The following is an 11,636-nucleotide window of genomic DNA, read 5'->3' on the forward strand; positions in this document are numbered from 1 at the left end:
TACCGTAGTGTAGAATGAATCTGGCTGTTGCCTTAAGCCCAAAAAATTGCTTAAAATTCAGATAGGACACATCTGAACTGCATCTCTCCCTGTGTTAACCTGGATTAATTTTAGCTTCATTTTTTATGACTCAATGTGCAAATCCAGCCTATTTGTTTAATTCATCTCACTATTATGCATGTCTAGAAAATGGATTAAATCAACAAGCATAATTAAATGTATTGCCTGAACCCAGTCAGTATTAGCCAGCTTCTGCTTGCCAGGTGATGGGGCTAAACCAACATGGCCGAAATTTCAGGAGACGATATCCCAAATGTACTAGATCCCCATTTCTCTTTCTTCCATATTTCCCCTCTGGGCATCCCTGGCCTTCTGATGGATTAGAGGCTTTTTCTGCATATATCCCATCTACTACCCCTACCAAAGCCTGGCCTGTCAGAATAATCTTGTTGCCACTAAGGAGTAGATGAAAACTTCATTGCTCACCATTCATACAGCCTCAAGCCCAGCTAAGTACCAAGAAGACAAGAGCACGGTTTCTGGTACAATTGCTGAAGTTTGCCCTAAGTATCTTCTTGGGACTTTCTTCCCTTGCATGAACCATCATGCTCCTATGACGGTTAGATCTAGCTGTATCACAGGAAGTCTGGAAAAATTAAAAAGCGGACTATCCAGAAAAGTCCAGATGTGATGTCAGGTGGCCACCGCTCAATAATCCACGGAGTTGCCCACGTTTATGTTGCAATACTGTGATCTGTTCTCGGAAACCTGAGAAGGAAGGTTTGCAGAGATCCACTCCTTGGGAAACCAGCTTTCTCCTTTTTGAACTTCCACGTGCTGTCCTCGATGGTGTAGAGCAAGGTCAACATCTTGTTGACCGTATAAACCGTGTCCCCCTTGATGATGGCAGTGAAGAGTGCTCCTTTGCTGTTCATGTACTGGCCAGGTAAAGATGTCCATTGCATCGTTGTGAGATTGAAGCGGTCTATCATGCATCGCAGGAAGTCATCAAAAGGCCCATTGCGCATGACGTAGAGGTTGTCCCTGTGAGACACCATGCAATGGCCGTAACTCTGAGGCCGAGTCAGGGTCGAGATGGGAAGCCATTCATCCTTCTGGGGCAGATACTCGTAGATGATTGTGGTGTCGAGAGGTTTCCATAAACAAACAAAGATCCGTCCCATGGCTTGGGCACAGGGTACAGCCGCTGCCGCTTGGGGCAAATCCGACAGGAAGTCCCACTTGTTGGTGGATAGATTGAATTTTTCTACAGATTTCAGCGGCGTCTTCTCAAATTCACCACCAATAGCATAAAGAGTATCTTCCAAGGCTGTCAAGGTGATATCGTACCGAAGTTGCTGAGGGCTAGAAAATTGACTCCAGAGGTTGGTTACCGGATCGTAGCAAAAGCTTCGGTCCACCACCTGCTTGTTGTACCCGTAGACCCCACCCACAATGTAAATTTTGTTATCTAGGGTCGTCATGCCAGCTAGAAAGGTGCTGGCAGTGAGTGGCAGATAACAAAGAGTCCTCCAGGTGTTGGTTTCCTCCTCCAGGTAGCAAATGGATCGCGAGACGTCCTCCAGGAACTCATAGGTGGGTGTGTGAGCTCCCACAGCCACAAAGCTACTGGGGAGAAGAGACTCGACATAATCCAACAGATCTGGAGAAAGGCAGTCCAGATATTCCTCCAGCTCGGAGTAACTATCTCTTATGTAGAGGGCAGCTTTATGGAAAAGGTCCAGAAGGCCAAACATTGCAGCAGCTTGGTACAGGATGATGCAGTTGTCAGAATTGATGGACACAATCAAGTACCTGGCCAGGGCTTTTACCTGCAAGAAGGAGGCACATTCTACCGCTTTGAGGTTCTCCTCACAGCTCAGCAGTGGACATTCCCCTTCCAGAACTTTTAGCAGGATACAAAATCCAGCGGAACTCAGATTCCTGATCTGGATCTCCTTTTGAGTGCTCTCCCTCATGCCGGACTGGAAGAGAGCCCGGAAATATTCACTGTGTTCCACCAGAAGATCTTTGTCCACTGAGAAAAAGGTGTCTTCCACCTGGATCCGGACACGATCCACAACTTGTGACTGCATGGCTCCGTTTCTTTTTCCCAGGATTGCTTCCTCCCTAGTCCCATCCACCAGCGTCTTGCCAGGGATAAAGCAGCGGTCCCTGTTAACGTCTAACCTCCTGTGCTGGCTTGAGCAGCTAAGGTATGCTTGCACGCTCTCTATATATAAATACGTCCTGCTAAAGATAACTGGTCTTCATGTGACCAGAGCAGCCAGCAACATGAGCAGGATCAGATCCTTCCAATGCACTTTGCAAGCTGATATCAGCAGCATTTCTTCGGTTCCAAGCAAAGGAGAGAGAGGCTGTAACGAAACAAAAACAAAGACAACAAAACAAAACTCTTCTTTCGATTAGACAGATCTTCAAAGGTCACTGTGATTGTGACGCTGAGCACAACGGCCCTCACTGCCTCTAGAATGGGGGTGCCCCCTTTTCTCTGGGGTACAAGGGCACTGGGCTTGTGGGTGGAATGCCAGAGGCCACACTCCGAAAGTGGTGGGACAGTGGATGATGAGGCGGGTGGGACAGGACAAACCCTACATTTGATTTCAGTTGGTTTAGCTGAGGTTAAACTTAAATTTCTTTCCATATCCATATCCATAGAATAGAATAGAATAGAATAGAATAGAATAGAATAGAATAGAATAGAATAGAATAGAATAGAATAGAATAGAATAGAATAATCAGAGTTGGAAGGGACCTTGGAGGTCTTCTAGTGCAACTCCCTGCTCAGGCAGGAAACCTTATACCATTTCAGACAATGGTTTTCCAGTCTCTTCTTAAAAACTTCCAGGGTTGGAGCATTCACCGCTTCTGGAAGCAGGTGGTTCCACTGGTTAATTGTTCTAACGGTCAGGAAGTTTCTCCTTGGTTCCAGGTTGCTTCTCTCCTTGGTCAGTTTCCATCCGTTGCTTCTTGTCCTGCCTTCAGGCGCTTTGGAGAATAGGTTGACCCCCTCTTCTTTGGGGCAGCCCCTCAGATAATAATAATGATAAAGTTGGAAGGGACCTCAGAGGTCATCTAGTCCAACCTCCTGCTCAGGCAGGAAACCCTATACCATTTCAGACAAATGGCTGTCCAGTCTCTTCTTAAAAACTTCCAGTGTTGGAGCATTCACCGCTTCTGGAGGCAGGTTGTTCCATTGGTTAATTGTTCTGACTGTCAGGAAGTTTCTCCTTAGTTCTAGGTTGCTTCTCTCCTTGATGAGTTTCCACCCATTGCTTCTTGTCCTGCCTTCAGGCACCTTGGAAAATAGCTTGACTCCCTCTTCTTTGGGGCAGCCCCTGAGATACTGGAACAGCTGCTATCATGTCCCCCCTCGTCCTTCTCTTCGTTAAACTAGACATCCACTGTAAACTTTAGACTTCTAAATCGAAAGCCTCTCCTGATTGAACCTTTGTTCCTTGACCCTTAGGAAGTGCACTATAGCCCAAAACAGACACCTAAAAGTAGAGGGGATCTGGGTGAACCAGCTACCCTTCAGCATCTTCGGCCGTGATCGATTTCGTTAGTGAAGCATTTTGGCTTAAGGAAGGAAGAAAACCAAGGGACCAGAACTTGAAATCTCCTGCCCAATCGCTCTGTCCAGATTGTGCTGAGGGTGCAAATGAATCAACTGTGCTTCATTCCCCTCCCCCACAGCACTGTTTTCCCTGCATTTCCCCAAACTCTCATTACATGGAAAAGATAAAAGTGTTTCTGCTTCATCCCTTCCATACAAGAAAGTTTTACGGTTGCAACGTGATCACCCACTCATGCAAATCTTCCAGTGTTGAGCCTCCAGTTTAGAAGGATGGGCGTTTGCCAGAACCCAAGTTTACAAAAAGTAAAGTGCAGTACGGTGAAGACCTGTTATTTTCTCATTTCCCATTTGGATCTGCTTCCACGTAACTTGTTTACTCCGAAACCCATCGAATTTCATCACTCCTTTATTACAGCTGTATATGTGTGTGTGTGTGTGTGTGTGTGTTTGTCTTTGTGTGTTTGTGCACACAGGAGCTAATGTGTATGGAGCTGTAGTCAGATTATCCGAAGAAGCCACTACCCAGGTCAAAAGCTGTCCCTTAAAAAAGATAAGTGAATAATGCTCAGGATCCTGCTGAACACATGAAAGTTGTTCAGAGATGAAAGAATTCTAGCAAGTATTCTTTTGGCATTGGCTTTGCAGTTTTTGCCCCAAGGAATTTGTGGCAGGCAGAATGAACACATAAAGTCCAAAAAAACTTACTTACTTACTTACTTACTTATTTCCTTCCTTCCTTCCCTCCTTCCTTCCTTCCTTCCTTCCTTCCTTCCTTCCTTCCTTCCTTCCTTCCTTCCTTCCTCTTTCTGTCCCTTTCCTCTCCCTTCCTTCCTTCCTCTTTCTGTCCCTTTCCTCTCCCTTCCTTCCTTCCTTCCTTCCTTCCTTCCTTCCTTCCTTCCTTCCTTCCTTCCTTTCTTCCCTCCCTCCCTCCCTCCTTCCTTCCTTCCTTCCTTCCTTCCTTCCTTCCTTCCTTCCTTCCTTCCTTCCTCTTTCTGTCCCTTTCCTCTCCCTTCCTTCCTTCCTTCGTCTCCTTTCTAACTTTTACAATGTCTACCCTATAAATTTGACTGCAATATTTCTTTTTTTGGCTCCTTTTCCCTCCTGGAGCAATTGTGAGCTGAATTTTTGAGGGCCCTTGCCTCTTTAACATAGATGTATGTAGGAAAGAAAAAAATCTAGCGTTATAATGCACAAAAAAAGCTTCCTGCCAACCTGAGTTGAACTTCTAAAGTTTCATATCTGCGTGAGTCTCGGTATGTGTGCAGAAAGCAGCTGCCAGGCTGCAAAGCAACGCAAGAGCCTTCAACCTATTTTTCATTTAGAAGAAAGTTTGGAGTTTCACACCAACCGCCCTTTTCATGTAACAACATTTCTCCTTTCCCTGCACATCGTGAATATAACAAAGGCAGTTAGAGAACCAACATCATCACTGCATGCCATAAATCCTACTGTACTAAACGGGAATTATAGCTAAGTCAACGTACTCAAAGCCTTGTCACAAGTCCACTATCCTCAGCCTGAGAATGGTGGCAGTTGACACATCTCGAAAGTAGCAGATTCGGTATTATGGTTTTAATCATTCTCAACAGAAGGATTTCTCAGTCTAGTTGATCAACAGGACTGCCTGTCATTTTTAAACAGATAAGATAAGATAACCTTTATTGACATTTTTTTCACTGTGGGCACAACGGCACACATCAAAAATGAAATTTAGTTGCCCGCTCTCAAAGTGAAACACATACATGACAAGACAGCTAAAACATACTATATACAACATATGTATAGACCCACACCCCTACATATACATAGCAAATAAATATTAAGTACTGTCCATCTTGAATATATAACGGAAGGAGGACGCTTGAGAGTTCACAAGGTTAATGCTGTATGGAATGAAACTATGGCTGAATCTGGATGTTCTGCTATGGATACCACGGAGCCCTCTCCTCCCAGAGGGTAACAAGGAAAACAGGTTGTGAAGAGGATGTGTAGTGTCCTAGATAATCTTACGGACCCTGCTCAAGCAACGCTTCTGTGCTATGTCCTGGATGGGAGGGAGCCCAGAGACAGAAAGGAAAAAAATATATACAAGTTGGTCTGAAGCACCCTGCACTGGATTCACCTTCGAACATCTGCGCTTTCCGTGGAAAAGCTCCATGTCCTTCCATGCCTTCTACCCAGGGATTATCTCAAAAGATCATCTGGCTAGATTCATACAAACAGCCAAGCGAAGAACAAGGAAACGGCAGAGTGGATGCCCCACAGATGCTCTTTTCAAGAGGCAAACTGGAGTTTGTTTTTGCCTTGAAGACGTTTCACTTCTCATCCAAGAAGCTTCTTCCGTTCTGACTGAACGGAAGCCAGAACTGAAGAAGCTTCTTGAATGAGAAGTGAAATGTCTTCAAGGGGAAAAAAACAAGCAAAATCCAGTTGCCTCTTGAAAAAAAAAACCACCCATGGATCAACCAGGGCCTGAATGACTGGAAATCTCCACAGAGATTTCCAGTCATTCCATTAATATGGATATTTATTGTAATGTTGTTTTATAAGGCTGTTAGCCGCCCTGAGTCCGGTGAGGAGAAGGGCGGGATACAAATCAAATTATAAATAAATAAATAAATAAAGATATAGTAGATGGATTTGTGCAATTTCTGAGCAATCATGTCATTTGCTAATTAATGGTTTCTCCAACATGGTTATGTTTCAGCGTCTAAGGTGAATGCCGTCCGTTATGGTTCATTCAATACAACACAATGAAATAAACAACAGCTTGATGCGTTGGCTGAATCCTACCTCTTACCCAGAATGGTGAGAAATTAATCTTGGTTCAATCAGGGACGGTGGTCAAATGTTTGCGGCAAGACCTTCCACTGGTGCAGGATTGAGGTCATTTTAGGACCTTTAAGGGAACCTCTTAAATGCCAAGTTCCTTCCTTTGATTGTCAATGTTTGGAGGGGTTCTGGGTTACACGCAAGACTTCAGGATCCTGCATCCGTCCCTACTCTCGCAGATTTCAAGATCCAGGCTGGGGTGGGCAGTGAAATTAGAGAGGTGCCAAGTTAGGTGTCAGTCCAGGTCACTAGCGATTGTCTGAAGATGCCAAATATGGTGCCAGCAATGCCTCTTTAAAAAAGAGCTGCTTCTTGATGCCTATATTTATCCCAAGAGCAGGATTAGGCTGGTCTTCGCCCCAAAGTCTCCTTCCCAGAAAGAAACCCACATCCCTGGCCCAGAGTGGGGCAGCCCCTGGGCCAGTTTTTAAACTGGTAGCTTTAGATCCCCAGACAAGCTAAAGGAGATCCAGGAGAGAACTGAAACTCTTTTTTTTTCCCACTAGAAGAATGAAGCTAAGAAGCAGCGTTTTACGTTTGCTTTTTTTGCTCTCTCTCCCTCTCTCTTTCCCTCTCTCTTTCACTCTCTCTCTCTCTCCTCTCTTTCTCTCTCCTCTCTCTTTCCCTCTCTTTCTCTCTCCTCTCTCTCTCTCTCTCTCTCTCCTCTCTTTCTCCTCTCTCTCTCTCTCCTTTCTCTCTCTCTCCTCTCTTTCTCTCTCCTCTCTTTCTCTTTCTCTCTCTCCCTCTCTCTCTCCTCTCTTTCTCTCTCCTCTCTCTTTCCCTCTCTTTCTCTCTCTCTCCTCTCTTTCTCTCTCCTCTCTCTCTCTCTCCTCTCTTTCTCCTCTCTCTCTCTCTCCTTTCTCCTCTCTTTCTCTCTCCTCTCTCTCTCTCTCTCTTTCTCTTTCTCTCTCTCCCTCTCTCTTTCCCTCTCTCTTTCACTCTCTCTCTCCTCTCTTTCTCTCTCCTCTCTCTTTCCCTCTCTCTTTCTCTTTTTCTCTCTCTCCTCTCTTTCTCTTTCTCTCTCTCTCTCTCTCCCTCTCTCTTTCCCTCTCTCTTTCACTCTCTCTCTCTCCTCTCTTTCTCTCTCCTCTCTCTTTCCCTCTCTCTCTCTCTCTCTCCTCTCTTTCTCTCCCCCCCCCTCTCTCTCTCTCTCTCTCTCTCTCACTCACTCACTCACACACACACACACCCCTCTGGCCTCTGGGCATCCTTGACGTCCCCCTCGCCCCCCTCCAGTGAGAGAGAACGGCCTTTGCTTCTGCCCTGCCCTCTTGTTGATGGGAAAACGTGTCTGTCCCAGGCCAAAAACACGGCAGCAGCTTTCCTTACAAGGAATTTGGCCGGAGCTCAGCTGGCAAAGACTGCCCAGGGAAGGAAGGGACTTCTTCTCCCTTCTCTGCCTCATTCATTCAAGTCAGATCCAGGCGACCAGCAGCTGTCCAGAGCGAGCGCTTGCCTCTCCGTTCCCAGCAGGAGAGACCTGGCTTCAGGCTTGCTTCTTTCCCCCACCTCGGTCACCTAGAGCTTTATTTAAAAGGGAATTGTCTGGCAGCTGGACCCAAACTAGCCTGGATGGATGGACGTCTAACCTGACTTGGATTTCTCCAGCGTTCTTCAATGGGGCTCCTATTATAACCTGAAGAAGGTGAGCTGGTTCGTGGCAGTTCAGACTCGGGAGGAAATATTTCCCTTTTGAAGGTAGCAATGGGCATGCTTCCACTGGCTTTGAAATGGGGCGAGCCAACCCTGGTTGCGTGGGGAATCTTCTGACTCATTCTGCCCACTAGAGCCAGGGGCATCAGCCCCAACCTTTTAGCTGTGCGACATCCCAACTACCGGGATGGGTGGGAGAATTCCGCTTGGCTGTGTCTTGAATGATACATGGTTAACTAAGCCTACTAATTAACATGGCCTCCTAGGTCTGCACAGCACACTCAGCTACCAACTAACAATAAACCTGGATTCTTCTAATCTACAAGACTACAAGCATAGGTTGGCTGTGAGGTCAGCCCAGAAAATATAGGGGCATACCCTAGTAATGTTTACAGGCTGGGTTTTTGCCCAACAGGCTTGCCCGTGTTTACATTGGCTCAATAAATCCTATTTTATGGATGTGCGTGACATCCTAAATCATAAACAGACCAGCTTTGCACAAGATGCCAGGCTCAATGAGATTGGCTAGTTTGTGATTCACAGTGTTGTGAGAATTCAGCCAATCTATATTTGACGGGACGGCATAAGACACTACTTTTGAGCCAAGAAGCAAAGAAAAATGTGTTATAATATTGAGATGTATTAGGGACACAACTGCTCTTTTGTTACATCTATACCACATTTCTGGTCTCAGTGTTATCTCTGTTTAATTCCAGTGCACAGGTCTGTGTGAAATCCATGCTGGATTCACACGTTATCCTAAAGTCCTTATCTTACTTTGTGTACTGTGGAAACTCAGCTGTGATGGTTGGTAAATTTGTATGAGCCTGACCAGCTTTTTAAAAGAGGGGGGAAAAAACCCTGCCCCCTTGCAGAAGATCCATCTTCAATATTTGAGAGACTCACATGGATCAATTTAATCAAGGCAAGAACAATTCTAGGAATGTTAATCCCAGAGTTATTCTGGATTTCGTCCACGGCCAACTTCTCTTCATTGGACTACTGACTGCAATAGACACAAAATAAATAGACATACAATTACATATTCCTTTTATGTTGATTCTAATATAAAAAGAAGCTTTGTTTTATTGATGGGGAAATCGGCTCCTAACCTACCTTTGAGTTTCCTGGATGTGGTTCTTGCAGGTATAAAATGAGAGAATGAGGCAGAGATGGTGTAGAGGGAAAGATGCTTGATTAGGAGTGGGGAGATCCAGATGTTAGTCCTTTCTCAGCCCTGGAAGACTCGTGGGTGACCTTGGGTCAGTCAATCCCTCTCAGTCCCTAAGCCTATGCAATCCAGTGGAGAAGGTGCTGGACTAAGAGCAGGTAGATTCAGATTCTAGCTCTTTACCCACAGAATCTCCTTGGGGAAGTTGAAAGCAGATGTTCTTTTAACTCAACTTACCTGGATAGATGTTGTTTGTGGAGAACATGCTCTATTGTGCTTCGGTCGAAGTACTAAATAAAAATATGATGCTATGAAGTTGATAAATCTTTGGGGGCTATGTTTGCAAAGATCCCCTAAATCTTGGCTTCCCCAACTACTGTCAAATTAACCCAACTGGTAAGGATAACACAACTCAGCAGACTATCAACTCACTCAGATTTGCATTATGCACTAAGCAAAGGGTGTCCAACCTTGCCAACTTTAAGATTTGTGGACTTCAACTCCGAGAATTCTGGGAGTTGAAGTCCACAGGTCTTAAAATTGCCAAAGTTGGACACCCCTGCATTAAGCCATGGTTAGCTGTCCAGATTTTAGACTAGCATGCTGTACAAACATGTTGTTTAACCCTGAAGGACTCTTACCTTTGATCTTCAGTAGGACATTACTTGAGTTATATGAAGCCCAGCTCTCTTTTTCTGCTTGGTGTGACCTTCCCCCTTTTCTCCTCTCTGCTGGCCTATCTTGGTACAGTTCAAAAGCAATTCTGACTTCTGTCCTGTCAACAAAATGTGTTTATTCCAACTCAGGGCTCTCTGAATCAAAAGCAGATGTGCTAAAAGGCTTAAAGCAGAAAAGATTCACATCAGTAGCTCAGCTCCAAACAGAGCCCCCTTCCAGGCCTGGATTAACAGGCCCTGGAATTTAGTTTGACCCCAAATATTCCTACACTGTCTTTAAAAGAAGCAGCTCACCCTTTGTCCTAGTTGTTTGCAGCAATAGCATTCCATACAATCAAACCATAAAATTATAAAACAGCAAACAATGATACAGGTTACAAACTCTAGAAATTAAAAAAGAAAGAAGCCTCAATGTTCTAAAATCAAAAACTGATTGCTGCTGAATTCCATCAAGAGATGATAAAGCAAACCAAGCATCTGGGCATGAGCAGAGTCCTGATCACCATCCATTTTGTGAAAGGGCTCTGATTCAAAAGAATGATGAGTTCTTGCTGTTCTCTGCCGCCCAGAAATATTCCCCCTTTTGTCAATCAGACGGATTTGATTAGGAGAAGCACCATTTTTTCTCAGAATAAGAGTTGGAAGAGACCTTGGAGGTCTTCTAGCCCAACCACCTGCAGGAACCCCTATACCATTTCAGACAAACGGCTGTCCAGTATTCTTAAAAGCCCTCAGTGATGGAGCACCCACAACTTCTGGAGACAAGTTGTTCCATTGATTAATTCTTCTAATTGTCAGGAAGTTTCTCCTTAGTTCTAGATTGGTTCTCTTCTTGATTAGCTTCCATCCATTGCCTCTTGTTTTTCCTTCTGGTACTTTGGACAATAGGTTGAACCCCCTCCCCTCCCTCTTCTTTGTGGCAGCCCCTTAGATATTGGGACACTGCTATCATGTCACCCCTAGTTCTTCTCTTCATTAGACTAGACATGCCCAATTCCTGCAACCGTTCTTCACGTGTTTTAATCTCCAGTCCCCTAAACATCTTCTCAATGATTATTCTTGGAACTATCATTGGAACATGACCAAGGATGGGAACTGGATTTGGCCTTGATGTCTCACTGGGCAGAATGATGTCAGGAGCGGTCCCTTTCCATTAAGTTGCAGCCCTGACATCATTGTGAAATAAAGATGGAGACCCTGGTTTTTTTTTTCCCCTCTAGGATTGAGATGAGTCAGTTTATAAGCGATAAGTGATGGTACTGCTTTATATTGCACTAGTGAGGCATGCTTGGAATACAGTGTCCAATTCTGGTCATCATGATACAAAAAGATGCTGAGGTCCCAGAAAGAATTCAGAACAGAATAAGAAAGATGATCAGGGATCTGGAGGCTCAACCGTACAATGAATAGCCAAGGGAACTAGGTTTAGGGCAGGGATCTTCAAACTCGGCCCTTTTATGATTCATGGACTTCAACTCCCAGAATTCCTCAGCCAGGCTGGCTGAGGAATTCTGGGAGTTGAAGTCCACAAGTCTTAAAGTTGCCAAGCTTAAAGACCCCTGCTCTATGGGCTTGTCTCATCAACCTGGTGGGACCAAGAGTATACCTCCATCTGTACTACCCCATCACTGATGCTCCAACAGATTTTGCTTGGGGTGCCAGCAATGGGAGAAGACATTTATTTATTTATTTATTTATTTTATTT

At 44.9% G+C, this 11,636-nt stretch overlaps 2 protein-coding genes across 2 annotated transcripts in view; one reads left to right on the forward strand and one right to left on the reverse strand.

Moving 5' to 3' along the window:
- Nucleotides 1-661: 661 nt before the first annotated feature.
- KBTBD13 (kelch repeat and BTB domain containing 13) lies at nucleotides 662-2,129 on the reverse strand. The gene has a single exon (XM_015819158.2). It carries the CDS (start codon nucleotides 2,094-2,096, stop codon nucleotides 735-737), a length of 1,362 nt encoding a protein of 453 aa, XP_015674644.1. The 5' UTR covers nucleotides 2,097-2,129; the 3' UTR covers nucleotides 662-734.
- Nucleotides 2,130-7,893: 5,764 nt separating this feature from the next.
- Nucleotides 7,894-11,636, forward strand: part of RASL12 (RAS like family 12) — a 15,471-nt gene continuing 11,728 nt past the window's right edge. The window contains exon 1 of the mRNA XM_015819165.1: nucleotides 7,894-8,075. The gene's annotated coding sequence lies outside the window, so the exon portion shown is untranslated. The remainder of the gene's footprint in view (nucleotides 8,076-11,636) is intronic.

This window comes from Protobothrops mucrosquamatus, unplaced genomic scaffold, assembly GCF_001527695.2.
Source record: "Protobothrops mucrosquamatus isolate PMUCROS unplaced genomic scaffold, P.Mucros_1.0 scaffold865, whole genome shotgun sequence".
NCBI lineage: Eukaryota > Metazoa > Chordata > Lepidosauria > Squamata > Viperidae > Protobothrops > Protobothrops mucrosquamatus.